General features: G+C 44.6%; 2 protein-coding genes across 18 annotated transcripts in view; one reads left to right on the plus strand and one right to left on the minus strand.

Annotated features, from left to right (window-relative positions):
• Positions 1 to 37: 37 nt before the first annotated feature.
• Positions 38 to 8,364, plus strand: LOC115141711 (alpha-2-macroglobulin-like). 2 transcript variants are annotated; one of them, XM_065000295.1, is made up of 15 exons: positions 38 to 98; positions 257 to 340; positions 627 to 803; positions 1,174 to 1,255; positions 1,529 to 1,685; positions 2,244 to 2,318; positions 3,884 to 4,049; positions 4,126 to 4,322; positions 4,534 to 4,749; positions 4,952 to 5,070; positions 5,512 to 5,602; positions 5,821 to 5,889; positions 6,103 to 6,208; positions 7,895 to 7,934; positions 8,083 to 8,364. In XM_065000295.1, the coding sequence occupies exons 3-15, from the start codon at positions 635 to 637 to the stop codon at positions 8,084 to 8,086; spliced, it is 1,491 nt and encodes a 496-aa protein (XP_064856367.1). In that variant the 5' UTR covers positions 38 to 98; positions 257 to 340; positions 627 to 634; the 3' UTR covers positions 8,087 to 8,364. The 2 variants fall into 2 exon arrangements, with proteins under 2 accessions (XP_064856367.1, XP_029536717.2); XM_029680857.2 differs by lacking the exon at positions 38 to 98 and having other exon boundaries at positions 263 to 340; positions 7,895 to 7,938.
• LOC115141261 (pleckstrin homology-like domain family B member 1) overlaps positions 8,361 to 18,003 on the minus strand; it is a 109,114-nt gene continuing 99,471 nt past the window's right edge. For all 16 annotated transcript variants that reach the window (XM_065000288.1, XM_065000282.1, XM_065000281.1 and 13 more), the window contains 9 exons: positions 17,822 to 17,938; positions 15,063 to 15,165; positions 14,568 to 14,660; positions 13,645 to 13,930; positions 11,990 to 12,080; positions 11,582 to 11,728; positions 11,235 to 11,454; positions 10,507 to 10,592; positions 8,361 to 9,411 (listed from right to left, as the gene is read on the minus strand). In XM_065000288.1, the coding sequence (XP_064856360.1) occupies positions 9,271 to 9,411; positions 10,507 to 10,592; positions 11,235 to 11,454; positions 11,582 to 11,728; positions 11,990 to 12,080; positions 13,645 to 13,930; positions 14,568 to 14,660; positions 15,063 to 15,165; positions 17,822 to 17,938 (1,284 nt within the window). In that variant the 3' untranslated portion in view covers positions 8,361 to 9,270. The remainder of the gene's footprint in view (positions 9,412 to 10,506; positions 10,593 to 11,234; positions 11,455 to 11,581; positions 11,729 to 11,989; positions 12,081 to 13,644; positions 13,931 to 14,567; positions 14,661 to 15,062; positions 15,166 to 17,821; positions 17,939 to 18,003) is intronic.

Genomic DNA, 18,003 nt, shown 5'->3' on the forward strand with positions numbered 1-18,003 from the left:
AATGTTTTACATTTATTTTGGTGCCGTTTCCCTTTCCCGCTATCAGGCTGAGGGAACCCAGGAGACGGTCAGCCACAACGCTCTGCTCTGCCCTGCAGGTAATCTCCTGACGTCTATCAGTCATACGTTCTCATAATTACCCCGATGATTAAGTTGACGTGCATTTTTTGTGGTTTAGATGACAGATACTTTTTAATTGGTTAAAACGGTTCTCAAGTCACTCGGTCTGTCTCGTTTATCTGTCCCGCGTCACCAGAGGGCCCAGTGGAGAAGGACATCTCTCTGAAGCTGCCTAAGGTGTTTGTGGAGGGCTCTGCCAAGGCCTCCATCTCAGTACTGGGTGAGAATTATCCATCTGTTTTGCTGAATTTTCACACCTAATTATTTAAAGTTTTATAACATTTTCAGGATATGTTTTCCATTTTGGTGCAGATGAAGTGTAGGCAAGGATTTTTCATCCCTCTATTCATGGATGTGGATATTCCACCTGCAGATCTATGATTGCCTTAAGGTTATGGGTGAGGATCAGGATAAGCATTGGTTATTTTTATGGTTAAGGTAAGAAATGGGGCTCTGCTGGTCGACTATCCACTGCGATTGTCTCAATGGTTGGTCTCTTTCACCAGGTGACCTGATGGGTCGGGCCATGAAGAACCTGGACAGCCTGTTGCAGATGCCCTATGGCTGTGGAGAGCAGAACATGGTGCTTTTTGCTCCCAACATCTACATCCTCAACTACCTGCAAAGCACCAGGCAGCTCACCAAGGAGATCCAGACCAGGGCCACAGGCTTCCTAGACAGTGGTGAGTGAGCTGGATCCAGTTCAGTAAGGCACAACATGTGTTGCAATGAAAACCAAGCAATTATTATCAGACCTGTTCAGTTACAGCCTAAAAATTACAATCTTCTTACTGGACACAACCCTGGTGACATGGACTGCAACGGTTAATGAAATGTTTAATGGCACACGTAGCATGCCCTGGGATATGACAATATCATTTGCAGTAAGCCTTGTACTTTTTAAATAAGCTGTCTGGTCCTGTGTGCATCTCACCTCTGACTAGCAACAACCTGTTGTATATATTTGGCTCTGAACCAGTTAACGTCACCTTCCACATACAGTACAAGTCCCTAGAAGGAGTGTCTTTGTTCACTTGGCCATTTGTGTTGCAGGCTACCAGAGAGAGCTCAACTACAAGCATGACGATGGCTCCTACAGTGCCTTTGGGAAGAGCGATGAGTCTGGAAACACGTGGTCAGTTCAATTGTCCACAGTCCTAATACCTTCTCTTACATTATTCCTCAATTTACTTCTCTTTTTTTTAAGTCATGAAAATGACATTAGATTATAGGGGGTTGCAGTATGTTATCAAGGTAAGAATGTGATGGTCTCAAATCCATACTAGTATGTGCTATCGCAAATATAGTTGGCTTCAGCACACACCGTATGGCTACTAGCTTCTGTTATCTAGAGTCTATGATTCATAGTTTAGGCAAGGCTCATGACATCTGACCTGTGTCCACTCAGGCTCACCTCCTTTGTGCTGAAGTCTTTTGGAGGGGCCAAGCCCTACATCTTTGTGGACCCCGCCCACATTGCCCAGGCCAAGGCCTGGTTGGCCAGTCACCAGCAGACGGATGGCTGCATCGCGTCAGTGGGGAAACTCTTCCATAACGGCATGAAGGTAAAGAGGAGTCAGACCTCAGTGGGTAATAAGAGTATTATTCTGCTGCCACCAAATGTGAGAAGGTAACGTTATGGGCAGAGATTCAGCAGGAGGTTCTGGTGCAAGTGTCCCCTTCTATTTAGAGTGCAATGGTGGAGTCTGCATAAAATCCTAGATGACTAACAAACAAAAGACTTGATAATACATAGTCTAACATCAAATATGAATACTTTACATCATATTGCACTGACTTGTAGCAAAATGTACTGTTCAGGAGGACCTTAGGACCCCACGTGTGCCCCAAAGGAGCACATACTGAGCACAAGAATCCCAAGCATGTTTTAGCCGGTCCTGAGAACACACCACCTCCCTAAAGGGACCTCAGTCTGACTAGTCCCGACAGCATTTGTGCATCTCCAAAACGATAGTTTTTTTTGCCCCCTGTTTTTTTTATCTTTGTGCACCATTATGTGAATGTGTTAAACAGTGCAATGTTTTTACCTGATATCAATGTGACTTTGAAACTAACACCTTGGAGTACTGTATGAAGTTTACTGGCATCATTTGCTGTCATAGGGAGGTGTTGGGGATCAAGTGTCACTCACTGCCTACATCACCGCTGCACTGCTGGAGCTGGATGGCAACACTTCTGTGAGTTATCACCTCTTTCATATCCAAGTATTTAAAAAATCTTATTGAATAACAAGGCCACATTTGGTGCTTTTATCAAAACATGAACGTCCCTAGTGGATATTTCTGCTTAGCCGTCCAACTACTTCACACAATTCTAAGTAAGACGATATCACCCACACAACGCCTCACTTGCCATATATTTAATTTGTTAAACATCCCAAAATATACAGTTCCTTCTGGAAAAGTAATCAGAATTGTTACATTAGCCTTAACATTTTTTAAATCCTCAGCGATCTACACACAATACACCATAAAGACAAAGCGAAAATGGGTTTGTAGAAATGTTTGCAAATGTATTGAAAATAAAAAAACAGATTCCTTATTTACACAAGTATTCAGATCTTCTGCAATAAGACTTGAGATTGAGCTCAGGTGCATCCTGTTTCCATTGATCATTCTTGAGGTGTTTATACAAGTTGATTGGAGTCCACTTGTGGTAAATTCAATTGATTGGACTTGATTTGGAAAGGTGCACACCTGTGTGTTATATATATATGTCCCACAGTTGACAGTGCATGCCAGAGCAAAAACCAAGCTGTGAGGTTGAAGGAATTGTCCATTGAGCTCCGAGACAGATTGTGTCGAGGCACAGATCTGGGGAAGGGTTCCAACACATTTCTGTAGCATTGAAGGTCCCCAAGAACAGTGGCTGCCATCATTCTTAAATTGGAAAAGTTTGTAACCACAAAGACTCTTCCTAGAGCTGGCCGCCTAGCCAAACTGAGAAATCGGGGGAGAAGGGCCTTGGTCAGCGGTGACCAAGAACCTGACGGTCAGTCTGACAGATTTCTGGAGTTCCTCTGTGGAGATGGGAGAACCTTCCAGAAGGACAACCATCTCTGCAGCACTCCACCAATCAAGCCTTTATGGTAGAGTGTCCAGATGGAAGCCACTCCTCAGTAAAAGGCAGATAACAGCCCACTTGGGGTTTGCGAAAAGACTCTCAGACCATGAGAAACAAGATTCTCTGGTCTGACTGAACTCTTTGGCCTGAATGCAAAGGGCCATGTCTGTAGGAAACCTGGCAACATCTCTACAGTGAAGCATGGTGGGGGTGTTTTTCAGTAGCAGGGACTGGGAGACTAGTCAGGATCAAGGCAAAGATGAACGGAGCAAAGTACAGAGGTCCTTGATGAAAACCTACTCCAGAGTGCTCAGGACCGCCGACTGTTTTGCATCTGGAGAGACCTGAAAATAGCTGTGCAGCAACACTCTCCAACCAACCTGACAGAGCTTGAGAGGATCTGCAGAGAAGAATGGGGGAAAATCCATATGTTTTTGTCCAATTCTTCTCTGCAAAGCCTCAAGCTCACTATACATAGTATTCACTAGTTAATATATTTATATTGCTAACATTCAGTACTCATACCTGTATTAAAAACGTGATAAAAGGGCTGCGTTGTATTCATTAGGGAGCGCAATGGACAACCCATTTCTATTGGTCCAGATATTCCCTAATTTCAATCAGTGTTCCTCTGTTTGGTGCCGAATAAACACAATCCTGTTGTCTGTGGGTGTGTCAGGACCCCATGGTGGAGAAGAGTCTGATGTGTCTGAAGGCAGCAGTGTCTGACAAGCTGGAGAACACCTACACCATAGCCCTGCTATCTTACACCTTCACCCTGGCCCAAAACCAGGACATGAGGGTCAAGCTCATCACCCACCTGGACAAGATAGCTGCTACCTCCGGTATGTCTTGTCTCTTTGTGAAAATGTCTCTCTACCTTTCTGACTGCTGGGAAACTGACAATGAAAATTCCCACAGGTGGCAATCGTCACTGGGAGAGAGCAGAGGCTTCTGGGACAAAGACTGACTCTCTGGAGGTGGAGATGACATCCTATGTGCTGCTGGCGCTGCTCTCCGGTCCCACCATGCCAGGCTTTGGGCTGGAATACTCCATTGGCATCGTCCGATGGCTGGCCCTGCAGCAGAACCCCTACGGAGGATTCGCCTCCACACAGGTACTCTATTGGTCTGGTAGACATTTATTCACTCTAGCAACTCCTTTGCCAATAGATCCTACTGTTAGTACATGGATCACACCAAATCCTTATTTGTATATGAAATGTAGCAAATTGGACATTTGTATTAAAGCCTTTACAATCATTTCACAACACATGGATTTCCTTGAATTGTTGTGCTGAATTTGATTCCCCCCTGCCCTGTCACCAGGACACAGTGGTAGCACTGCAGGCCCTGGCCAAGTACAGTGCTGCCACCTTCCGTCCAGAGGGCGCCAGTACAGTCAGTGTGAGCTCGGCCGGCGGCCTGAAGATGAAGTTTACTGTGAATCAGAACAACAGGCTGCTCTATCAGGAGGAGCAGCTGAGGGAGGTCCCTGGGGACTACAAGATCAAGGCACAGGGCAAGAGCTGCGTGTTTGTGCAGGTCAGGCTCCAGTCGTTTTCCCCTTTGCTGCCTCTCAGTACTGCATGTACTGAGTATCTGGTTTGTGTTCAGTAGAGTTTTTGTGCAACAGTGTGCTAACATTTCAACCCTAGAATTTCAGCATTAATGGAAATGCAATTGTGCTGTTCATTGAAATGTGTGTTGATTTCATGCATCTCAGTAATATCGTCTGTCTTTTCAGATCGCCATGCACTACAATATTCCCCCTCCTCCTGACTTCTCTGCTTTCAACATCTCAACAGAGACGCTTGGGAAATGTGACGGCACCAAGAAATCTCTGATCGTGTCTGTGGCTGTCAGGTACAGTGGTATTCCTTTTACCCTTGAAATAGCAGCTGAAAATAATGACTGAACCACCAGTGTGTAGATGCATTTTAAAATGCGTGTTTAAAGCTGCACTAACTTTTTCGGCGACCTGACCAAATTCATGTAGAAATTAGTTATAGATCTGTCGTTCTCATTGACAGCAAGTCGAAGAAGTGCTAGATCTGTTCTGTGCTTCCCATTAAGTATCGTTTTCATCTTTTACTTTCGGTTTTGAAAGGCATAAAATAAAACCTGTTTGGTTACTGAAAATATATTTCAAAGCGGTTTAGATGGTCCAATGATTTTCTTGTTTCGTCACTAACTTTGCTAAAATTCTACTAGTTAGCTTAAGCTATCAGGAAATGGCAGAGCGATTCCTGCATATTTGCACCTTTAAGATAATATCCATCCTTCATCTGACTGTGTGACTGACAGGTACAACGGTCGGCGAGAGGAGACCAACATGGTGATCATCAATGTCAAGCTTCTCTCCGGCTTCGTCCTGGACAAGTCCTCCCTCGGGCCTGTGAGTCAATAAGAGAACCTCAGTTGAGGGGAACACCCTTTAATCAGGGCCAGGAGTTACCAGTTTAGGGAACACTCCTGGCCCTAAGTATATCCCCTTGAGGATTAGTTGATGTATAACATGATAATGGTGTCTGTAATTGTAATGCCTGTATTTGTCCTTCGAACGTATCAGTTGAACTGTCTGACACGATCTTATCCTGTGTTCTGTTCTTCCAGTTGCAAAATGACCCCACTGTCAAACGTGTTGACCTGGAGGAAGGACATGTCATCATCTACCTAGATGGGGTAGGAACATGAATAATGAATGTTGCATCTAAACGGGGCTGTCTTTATCGGTTACAGAACCTAGTTGGATGTGGTCTCATTTGCATCTACACACTAGATTTAACTTGAACAGTAACATCAAAGTAAGACTGTAGTGGAGGTTTTACACAGTAACACTATGTGAATCTATAACATTGAACTGCAATGTCAAATGTATTATTCCTTTTCTTCCAGCTCAAGCAGAAGGAAACGAAGACGTACAGCCTGGCCATAGAGGAGGATGTGCCTGTGAGGAATCTGAAACCAGCTGTGGTGAAAGTGTATGACTACTACCAGACAAGTAAGAATTCCATCTAACACAGTGAAATGTGTAGGGTTGCCAAGAACTTTAAATAAATGACGTGGTTTTCCCAAAATCCCGACTGGAGGATTCACAGAAAAGGGAGAATAAGCAGGATATCATTATCCTCCAATCAGGATTTATGGAATACCAGGGTATTTAAGTTTCCTGTAATTCTGCAACCTTAAGTGATTTCATTCGCAGAAAACATTATGATCCCCAAGGGTTATCATAAACTGATACTCTTTCTCAAATGGAAAAAGATGAACACTCAACTAGATATTAGACCGTGTGTCAAACCCATTCCAGAGGGCCGAGTGGGAGTTTTTGCTCCGCCCTTGTAACTGTTTGAATTAAGGTGACCTATTTATTTGCAGCAACGACCTGGGGAATAGTTCCAGGGGAGAGGAGGGGGATGAAATTAGTAAGGAAGTCCCCTCACCTGGTTGTCTACGACTTAATTGAGAGAAACTAAATCCAGCAGATGAGGCCCTCCATTAAATGAGTGACACCCCTTGGATTAGACCATAAGTGTCAACTTGTTAGCTTTTACTAGAAATGCACTGTGATGTAATATAAACTCAGCAAAAAAAATGTCCTCACTGTCAACTGCATTTGTTTTCAGTAAACTTAGTTGTTTAAATATTTGTATGAACATGTTACTCCACCAAGGCACCTGCAAGTTCCCGGACACTTCTGGTGGGAATGGCCCTCGCCCTCCGATCCAACAGGTCCCAGACGTGCTCAATAGGATTGAGATCCGGGCTCTTCACTGGCCATGGCATAACACGCACAGAACGAGCAGTATGGCTGGTGGTATTGTCATGCTAAGATGAGCCTGCAGGAAGGGTACCACATGAGGGAGGATGTCTTCCTGTAACGCACAGCATTGTTGAGAGAGCTTGTCATTGCAGGCATGTCCGACGATGCTGTGACACACCGCCGACTCGATCCTGCGCAAGAGTACAGGTCTCGGCGTAACGCTCCTTCTTTCGACGATAAACGCGAATCTGACCATCACCCCTGGTGAGACAGAACCGCTACTCGTCAGTGAAGAGCACTTTTTGCTTGTCCTGGCTGGTCCAGCGATGGTTTGCGCCCATAGGCGACGTTGTTGCCGGTGATGTCTGACGACCTGCCTTAAAAACAGGCCTACAAGACTTCAGTCCAGCCTATTGCGGACAGTCTGAGCACTGATGGAGGGATTGTGCGTTCCTGGTGTAACTTGGGCAGTTGTTGCCATACCGATCCTGTGCAGGTGTTACACGTGGTCTGCCACTACGAGGATGATTAGCTGTCCGTCCTGTCTTAGGCGTCTCACAGTACGGACATTGCAATTTATTGCCTTGGCCTCATGCCTCCGGCGCATTCACGCTGTCTGTAAGCTGTTAGTGTATTAACGACCATTCCAGAAGCATAGGAAAGTGTTAACTCTTACTAATCTTTGATAAACAAAGGGATGCTTTAAAAAAATGTTTTTATTGTCTAATGGAATACCAGTTTCCAAACCACCCCATTCTCTGAAATATTTGCTACTGGCATACGTGTCAAGGTTACGTACATAACTCCGGTTCATTGAAAGGAAACAAGACATCACCAGTATGGGCCCATTTGTTCACCCCTGCTGTGGGAATTAATTATCATTATAAATGAACTGACCTCTGCGTTCCTCTTTTCTGTTCTCAGGTGATGAAGCTGTGAGTGAATACAGCTCCCCGTGTGCAGAGTAGGTACATAAAACTACATTTCTAATATGACAAATTTCAGTTTGTGAAATTAAAGTATCTACATTTGTCAGTTAAGCTGTTTTTTTTTTATAGGGAGTAAAATCCTAGGCAAAGCAGGGAATAATCTATTGATTGTCATTTTCACAGGTGATCGTCAATGAAGTGTGACAGACAGCCGATCAAGCTGACTGGACCTGGGCTCAGCCAATTGCTTTCCTATTTAGGAAGCATGTTTGTTTTTTTTAGGCAGAGTTCATAAAATGGAGGGGTTCTATTTGGTGCTTACAGTTCCTGGTTACACATTGACCAACTTGTCATCTGTTTAACATTAAGTGAACACAATTGAATAACTGGGCCTTAAGATTTTACCTCGACTTCTGTTGTAATCCTGCTAAAGTGATACGTTAATAAAACCATGCTATGGATTCAAAACAAATGTTCGTCTGGTTTAATAGATCTGAATTGAGAATCCATACATGAAAGTGTACAGTCAACATATGGGAGCTATGTTCTACAGTGCGGGAGACTAGATGTTAACTGAAGTGTCTTGGCCATTAGACTTCTTTTGAAATGTATTTCTGTACAATACTGGTTGAATGAGTGACATTTTACAGTATAAAACCTTTTTCTAACACTGAACATTTGGTTATACCCATTTCGGTGTGGGGAAAATATATCAAGGTCTTTTCTCACACTTGAGTGACATGGTTAACCTGCCTGAGGTACTATAAACCTAAACACATTAAGAATCCTTTACAATGTCAAGCTACCAGATCATGACATTCTAAAGCTGAAGCAATTTGACCTGGCGTCACCACCTATCCAATCAGATCTACAGGGGGGCTGGAACTTACTGTTCAGTGACAATAACCGACTAGGATTATGACCTCAAGGCACAGAATGATTAGCATTATTGTACTGTTTGGTCTCAGTGGAATGGCTGTCATCAGGACTTGGCAACATTAGTGGAATCTAGTTCAGCAGTACATCTTCCTCACTGGTTTCAATTAGGTTTATTCTCCTATAAAAAAAGTGAACTATTAGACACGGATACACAAAGTAGGCCTCCCAAGCAAGAGCCTGTAACACTCAATTTGGCAAAAATAAAGGCTATTGAGCAGAAAGTCTGACATTGGTTATATACAGTCTTTTTCAATCTGCGGGCAGAAGCAAGTAGAAAAACGTCTATTGTAAAGTGATTTAAAAATAGATACAATGAACTTAACAAAAGGCAATTTCCCAATACTGGGAGGGATAAGGCCTGAGTCTATTGAAGTGTCCCAGCAGTCTCCTTGTGATCGTTTCACTGCTAGGCCACCGTACACAAGTCTCCTCTTAGTTCATGAACTGCGTGTAGCCCTCTGCTCCAGTTACTATAACATCCATCCATATCCTCATGGCCTCCGGGGCAGAAGCCACCATGTAGTAGAGTCTGTCGTGAGTCTTCACACAGAAGGTCAACGAGGGATTGGGGCTCTGGGATTGCAGGGGAGAGAGAGGTCAAAAGGTCAGTAATATGGAGATGACTTGGTCATTTAATGACTCGGTTAGAGCGTTGGACTAGTAACAAAGGTTGCAGGTACAAATCTGTTCTGCCCCTGAACAGGCAGTTAACTAGGCAAGTCAGTTAAGAACAGTAGGTTAAAGGTTACATTGTCTCCGATTCAACTACAGTACTAGAGCTTGGTTGCAAATAAATGAATTAGTACAATGGGTGCACTACAATCAAATATCTTAAACAACCCCAAAACCTGTATTACATTTGCCCATATCTTTTTTTCAACAACTGATTGTCTCGATGGACAATGGGGCGTCTATGCCAACAGTCACACTACTGCACCTGTTAATAAGAATTCAGCCTTACGCTGCTCCACCACACACACGCCTCTCTTTGGAACTAAGGCAGGAGCAGACAGTCAAAACAGGATGCAGGACAGTCCACATACCATAATGCACATTTTACAGTTGCACACATGCACTTAGAGTTCATAAGCTATATACACACACCTGGATAATCCACCCATATTTGGTCTGTTTTAATTGAAGGGACAGATTCAAACAACCAATTCCACAGAGGAAGGGAATTATCACTAAGGCTTGCTTTGGCAAACAACTCCAATGCAGGAACTAAAGAGGAATGTGAGGATCCAGAGGTGCATTGTTCTGTAATGGCTGTGGGTTTTCATTCTGTCTTGTATTAAACATGCATGATCACACCCCTGGTGGGTATTCAATGGAATATGTAGAGCTGACACAAATCCTTAATCCACATGATACACTTCTGTGTAAACAACCAAACACTCACTTGGGTAAAGAGGGCAGAAAACAAGCAATGGGTGAGTTCACTGAGACAAGTGGTACCATTGGTCAAATTGAGGTTAAAATCTTTTCTGTGAAACCAGTCAGTAAAAGCAAAAGAGTGAAGAGAAATGAAAGTGTGGAAGAAGCAAAATGTGTAAAACTAAACAGAGAAATATTGCATCAGTACAGTGAAAGTATAAAAAGAAAAGTGATTATAGAAGATTTCATTTGGTTCCGTATAAAGATTTCTCAGTGTTGGGTAGAAAGTACCTTCGTGGCGCTACGCAGGTGATCGTAATAGACCTCTTCAATGGCCTGGAAATAAATGACTCCTTTCAGTTTGGTCTCGTGCTTGTCTGTTGAGTAAATTAACATGACAAAATGCTTGGGTAAAAATCTCACATTTGCGATTCCTAGAGACAGAGAGAGTCATGGAATATACTATATGTAGTGTAAAGGGGCAATATTCCCCCTTTAGTGGAGACTGCATTCACAGTAAACACGGAATGTCTGCTTAATTCAGAAATTACCTTTAATTTATAAATCGCAGATTGAATAGAGCCCCTGATTTCAAAATTCTACCCTTATGGTAAAATATAGCAGCTCATTTCATCAACCACTACAAAAACACAACCAGGGGTAACTTTATGCCCCCTTCACCTTCAGGCATAAACTGCACTAGATCCTTGCTACAGAAAAATAATACAACCGTAACTTTCTAGGAAAAGTAGTTGCAATTTTAAATTGAATAATTATTTTATAATTAGCATATTACTGTATCTAAAGCCTGCTACCAAAGCGCTACCCACAAATGTGTATTTCCCTTCTGTATCCTAATGCTCATCTCTATCAAACTCATTTACACCACCTTTCACAAATACAGTCTACATTAAGGTCAAAGGGTATGAATATGCCATCTACTGTATCTCCCATTGGCTCGATCCGAGCATTAACAGCGCACTAATGTGTTTGTATATAAATGGCAGCATTTTCCTTACCAACGTAATAGGAGAAGGTCCTTTTGAGGCGGTCGAAGACAAACCAGCGTTTCTTCCACGACTTGATCTTGCCGCCCATCTTGACCAGGTAACCCTTACACATCTTGTCTGTGAGGATCACGTGGTGAGAGGTCTCTACGTTGTGGCCGGATGACTCGATGTGGGAGCGCAGGTCAAACTCCTCCTTGCGGATGGGCAGGTAACGAGTCATAGGACGGGCCTGAGGAAAGGAGGAAACAAACTTGTAACGAGTGTTTCAAAAGCCTGTACGACTAACAGGATGAGAGAGAGATCTCAAACTGTATATTCTTTTTGTTTGGATTTGTGTTATTGGGCCTCAGGCTCACCTGGGAGAAGTTCTTGCTCCTCATCTTCACCTCCTTGTCCACCAGCTGCTGCCTGTGCACCGTCTCGTCCTGCAGCCTCTTCTCAGCCTCCTCGCGCCGCCTCCTCTCCTCCTCCAGCATCTGCCTACGGGCATGGCTCTCTCGCTCCTGGAGAGAAGGTGGAAAAAGATCATGAGCATAGGCCCTTTTTACATCAGCAGTTGTCACAAAGTACTTTACAGATACCCATTCTAAAACCTCAAAGACCAGGCAATGCAGAGGCACAGGAAAGAATGCAGGAAACTGGGAAGAAACAGAGGAATCAGGCTCTGAGGGGTGGCCAGTCCTAATCTGGCTAGAACACGGAAGTAAGACATCAGTATGGGATCTGATAGGAAGCTAGCCATGGCATGTGAGGTAGTGTCTTACTCTGGATTCTATGAGCCTGGCCTTCTCTAGGTGGGCTTCCTTCAGCATCTTCTCCATCTCCTCGATCTTCAGCGCATCCATCCCACTGGCACTGCAAACCAGACACAGAGATACATCTCAAATAGCAATGACATCCATCATTCAATATATTTATGGGTTACAGTGTATTAATACTCTTAAGTCCTAAAACTGTGTCCCGTTCTGAAAAAACACCCCCAAAATGGATAAAGATCATCAAGCTTATTACATAGGAACCAAGTAAGTCCTAAAACACCGTTCATCACTGGTCATAAAAACAGTAGCTTACTATGTGGACACTAACTGCCACAAACAGTTATTAACTATCACGAGTGTTATAAAATGGGTCATGAAATGTGTAACTGTTTAGAGATTCAATGCTGTATACACTGGAAATGTCCCATCTTGGCCAGGTGGTGCAAGGTTGTGTTCATTAAGGTCAACATTCTAAAACGTTTTGCAACAGAAAACGAATGACTGTTTCTCATTGGACATGTCCAGATAGTAACCTCCCCTCTTCACTCCGCTTTGGACAGTTTATTTTCCATTTCCTGCCTACTGAACACAACCCTAATGAGTGCTTAGGCCTGATGATTACAAGCAATCTTTGATGTCCTGTTTTAAAGTGGAGAAACAGCTGTGCTTTCACCAGGTGCAAAGGGAATGGACACATCTGTCTTGTCTATGTGCGACCACACACACCCTACCTTTCATATCAACTGGCTCAGAGCAACCACTATCTGTGCAGTGTCTTTAACTAGTCATTTGACTATATTTCAGCAGTCACCCACCCAAATGTTTAACTGGCCAAAATACAAATGTTGACTTTTAACCAATCACAGACAGTAAAGGGAACATCCCATCTGCTGTAGCCTACACATGTATCCAGTCCTGCATCCCAAATATCACCCTATTCCCTATATAGTGCACTACTTTTGACCAAAGCTCATAGGCTCTGGTCATTTGTAGTGCACTATATAAGGAATAGGGAGCCATTTGGGCACAACCCAGTGTGATCACCTAAGCCAGGATCATAAAATATGGTGAATAAATTATTTGGGAGGAAGGCAGTGTTCAGCAAACAGTCTCTGGCATGTGTTTACGGAAGAGCGTTTCGCTAATTATTATGGTCGGCGATAATTCATGCACGACAACAAACTTGACGAGTTCTGTATGAACTGGGAATTCCTTTTGACTGTGATAAAGACGGCATGTTTGAACTAGATTTAGAGAAATATTTTCAATTTTTCACACTATCGTGTCGACTGAAACCAAACTGTTCTGCCTCGGATACTTTACACATCGACCTTTTCCGCATGGTCCAGCACGCCAGCTCAGGACAGACAACCTGGGTTAGTTCTGCTCAGTAGTGTAAAAAGCCCTCTATTGTACGTTAAATATCCACTAGAATAGTGATAACAGTGGATGGACAACAGCTGAGCAGACACACAGGCTTCTTTTGTCACTATTAGACAGACTAATGATACGCGACACAGCTTAACAGATGGTGCACAATTCACAGTCAGACAGGACGTGGGGAGGAGTCATTTGACCCATGTGGTTACTTGTCGCAGATCCCTTGGCAGAAATGAGCCAGTGTGAGTGTGTTCCAGCATATGCATGTGTGTGTTTCTGACCTGGACATGTTGTCGGGGGAGCAGGCCGAGTTGTTGCCTGTGGAGACGCTGGTGTCCATGCTGTCGGAGCTCTCCAGGCTCAGTGTGTCGTACGGCTGCTCGCCCGCCGATGGCGGCTGGTGGTGCAGGATGGAGTGGTGCACCATGGGAGGGCCGTGGGCGTGTGAGGGGGCGTAGAGGTGGGTCTGAGAGCCGTGGAGCGCATCCCACTGGCAATGGGCCTCCACTGCAGCCCGCTGCTTCAGCTCAGCCAATCGACGCCGCTGCTCCTCGATCACCTGTTGGCCTGAGGGTGGAGGGAGAGAGCTGATCTGTGGGTTGCTTGATCACATCCAGCGATACCCTATCATGTCAGTTCTAGGATGTATGGCAGCGCTCTCAGCATGCAGACACACACTCACCCCCTAACCAACTCTCACACACACACACGATTCATATCCACTTGCCAAGCAAAAAGTCATGATCATCACCCAGCTATGAAGGGGCAGTAAACCTAAAGATTACATGGACTCACAGGCAAAGTAGGATACCACAGGTCAGCGACAGATGAAACCAGGCCCCACACATACATCAAACATACAACATATATGTACTTGGCATTATCAAAAGCCCAAGCTCAATTCAGCCAGCAACATGTTTCCTCATCACCAAAGCCTCCGTATGTACAGTAGCAGCAAAAATACAAATACTACATGATCAAGTCATCTTCAATTCAAACCCATGCTCGCTATCCATGATATAACTGACAGACATCTAAAAACATCTGAAAAGTTAAAAGGGGAACAAAAGGTGGCCTCGACAGATGAAAAGCACTGCTTCCACCAAACGCATGCATTGTTGATTCTCAGCAGGAGGATGGAGACAGACAAGAACATGGAGAAGAAGGGAGAGTTTATATGAGTTGAACACAAGACCAAACCCACTCCCAGGTTGAGTGGTCTGTTTGTCTATCTGTCTGTCTGTGGGATTGTCCATGGTGGAGCAGGGAGACTCAGACGTGGAAGGCAAGGAGGACTCTGTGACAGAGAGTGGAGGACAGTAATGGAGAGAGGGATGGTTGGGATAGAGGAACGGATGGACAGGGTGACAGAGAGACAAACAGGACAACATGGTGGTTAAATAGGAGCTGGAGGAGGCAAGCGAGGGAGGGGTCGCAACCATGGAGGAAGAGACTGGGTGAGGGGGAAGTGGGGTGATGGAGACAGGGACAGGGTGTGGTTTCTCTGAAGCATGACAGGAAATCTTGAAATAACAAACAACAAATGTGGTTAACAGAAACCTGGAGAGGACCATCTTAAACACATAACTATACTAGTTCCATGTTGATGTTTACTGCTGGAACCCTAGAAGGAAACTCTTGCCTCAGACCAGAACACGGGACAGAGTAGCCTGGTGTAAACCTCCCAAAAGGCGGTTACCTTTCTGCTGTAAGGCTAGCGCTCTCTTGGTCTCTATGTCCTGCATGGTGGCAGCCAAGTTCCGTGGCAAACTGCCTGTACTGTTGGGAACCATCAGTGGGCTCTGGAAGGACACAAAAGAAGGAGAGTGATTGATTAAATTCAAATTTGGGGCGGCAGGGTAGCCTAGTGGTTAGAGCGTTGGACTAGTAACCGAAAGGTTACAAGTTCATATCCCCGAGCTGACAAATCTGTCATTCTGCCCACTGTTCCTAGGCCGTCATTGAAAATAAGAATTTGTTCTTAACGGACTTGCCTAGTTAAATAAAGGTAAATGAAAAAACAACAACAATTAAAAACACATACAACAACATATCAATGCAATGGAAGTACACATTAAAAACCATCAAGGTTTACACAAAAATACTTACTTCCAACGTGGTCGTCACTGACTGGCCAAGAAGACATTCGGTGAATGGGACTTACATAAAACAATTTTATTATTTCACCTGTATTTAACCAGGTAGGCTAGTTGAGAACAAGTTCTCATTTACAACTGCAACCTGGCCAAGATAAAGCAAAGCAGTGAGACACAAACAACAACACAGAGTTGCACATGGAATATGCTATGCATTAACCTTTGACACATGACAACAGCTACAGATAAAACATCAAGCTCTCGTTCTTGTGAGCAATATAATCTAATACTATCAAATGTAATCTGATACTATCATGTAACACATGCCTACCGTTGTTTACCAGTATGTAACCATATGCTAGGTCTAATCAATCACCAGGTGACCGGAGCAGGATACATACACAATATACACAAAAGTATCTGGACACCCCTTCAAATGAGTGGATTCGGCTATTTCGAGCACACAGCCATGCAATCTCCATAGACAAACATTGGCAGTAGATTGGCCAGTGACTTTCAACGTGGCACCGTCATAAGATGCCATCTTTCCAACAAGTCAGTTTGTCAAATGTCTGACCTGCTAGAGGTGCCCCGGTCAACTGTAAGAGCCATTATTGTGGAAGTGGAAACTTCTTGGGGCAACAACAATTCAGCCGCGAAGTGGTTGGACACACAAGCTCAAAGAACGGAACCGCCGAGTGCTGAAGCGCGTACAAATCATCTGTCCTCGGTTGCAACACTCACTACTGAGTTCCAAATTGCCTCTGGAAGCAACGTCAGCACAAGAACTGTTCGTCGGGAGCTTCATGAAATGGGTTTCCATGGCCGAGCGTAGCCACACACAAGCCTAACATTACCATGTGCAATGCCAAGCGTCGGCTGGAGTGGTGTAATGTGTGCCGCCATTGGACTCTGCAGCAGTGGAAACGCATTCTCTGGAGTGATGAATCACGCTTTAGCATCTGGCAGTCCGACAGACAAAATATGGGCGGATGCCAGGAGAACGCTACCTGCCTGAATGCATAGTGCCAACTGTAAAGTTTGGTGGAGGAGGAATAATGGTCTGGGGCTGTTTTCATGGTTCGGGCTATACCCCTTTTAAAAAAGGCATAGCGCTACAGCATACAATGACATTCTAGACGATTCTGTGCTTCCAACTTTGTTGGGGAAGGCCCTTTCCTGTTTCAGCATGACAATGCCCCCGTGCACAAAGCGAGGTCCATACAGAAATGGTTTGTCGGGCCTCCCGGGTTGCAGTAGTTAAGGGCGCTGTACTGCAGCGCCAGCTGTGCCACCAGAGACTCTGGGTTCGCGCCCAGGCTCTGATGCAACCGGCCCCGACCGGGAGGTCTGTGGGGCGACGCACAATTGGCACAGAGTCGTCCGGGTTAAGGAGGGCTTGGCCGGTAGGGATATCCTTGACTCATCGCGCACCAGCGACTCCTGTTGCGGGCCGGGCGCAGTGCACGCTAACCAAGGTTGCCAGGTGCACGGTGTTTCCTCCGACACATTGGTGCGGCTGGTTTCCGAGTTGGATGCGCGCTGTGTTAAGAAGCAGTGCGGCTTGGTTGGGTTGTGTATCGGAGGATGCATGACTTTCAACCTTCGGAGTTGTAGCGATGAGACAAGATAGTAGCTACTAAACAATTGGATACCACGGAATTGGGGGAAAAAAGGGGTAAAATTCACACACAGAAAAAACACACAAAAAGGAAAATAAATAAATGGTTTGTCGAGATCGGTGTGGAAGAACTTGACTGGCATGCACAGAACCCTGACCTCAACCCCATCGAACACCTTTGGGATTAATTGGAACTCTGAATGCAAGCCAGGCCTAACCGCCCAACATCAGTGCCCGACCGCACTGATGCTTTTGTGGATGATTGGCAGTTCCAACATCTAGTGAAAAGCCTTCCCAGAAGAATGGAGGTTGTTATAGCAGCAAAGGGTGGACCAACTCCATATTAATGGCCATGATTTTGTAATGAGATGTTCAACTGGCAGGTGTCCACATGTAGTGTACCTTCAAATTGATTGTGTACAAGGGCCCTATGTGCTTGTGGCCTTTCTCATGGAAACTGAACTATTATGATGAAGCTAGCTAAATCACAAGATTACAGCAAATGGCTGCCTCAGAAGAGTACTACACAATCCAGCCACGAACTTGACCACCCTCCACCACCAGTACCTTCTATTTTCATTTGGTTGTATGCATTTTAGGCCTGAGTAGGCTGCAATTCAGATTTAGCAGCAAATGTGTACTATTCAAATGAACCTTAAATAATAATAGTTGATTACTACATAATCACTGAAGACCCTACTAGCCAACCAGTAGTGATGGAGCGGAGGTGATGAGGTTTACCTTGGAGGTCGTGTTGCGTCCCAGTGTAGTGGCTACGTACTGCAGATGGGATCCGGAGCCTGCTTTGGGTTGATGTACCGTCTGTCCAGCATCACTGTCCAGCTTGGAACGGAACACCTGGGAGGAGGAGTGAAGATGGACCAGGATCAGCTATCAAAACGCCGTAGACTATTTTTTTTTGC

This window comes from Oncorhynchus nerka, linkage group LG14 (assembly GCF_034236695.1).
Source record: "Oncorhynchus nerka isolate Pitt River linkage group LG14, Oner_Uvic_2.0, whole genome shotgun sequence".
In the NCBI taxonomy this organism is placed as follows: Eukaryota; Metazoa; Chordata; class Actinopteri; order Salmoniformes; family Salmonidae; genus Oncorhynchus; species Oncorhynchus nerka.

Excerpts from the sequence above, each read along its gene's own strand:
- LOC115141711 (XM_065000295.1), top strand. The coding sequence starts at position 635 with ATGGGTCGGGCCATGAAGAACCTGGACAGCCTGTTGCAGATGCCCTAT. Across the intron at positions 2,319-3,883 it reads AGCTGGATGGCAACACTTCT|GACCCCATGGTGGAGAAGAG; the intron begins GTGAGTTATCAC and ends TGGGTGTGTCAG. Across the intron at positions 6,209-7,894 it reads GTATGACTACTACCAGACAA|GTGATGAAGCTGTGAGTGAA; the intron begins GTAAGAATTCCA and ends TTCTGTTCTCAG.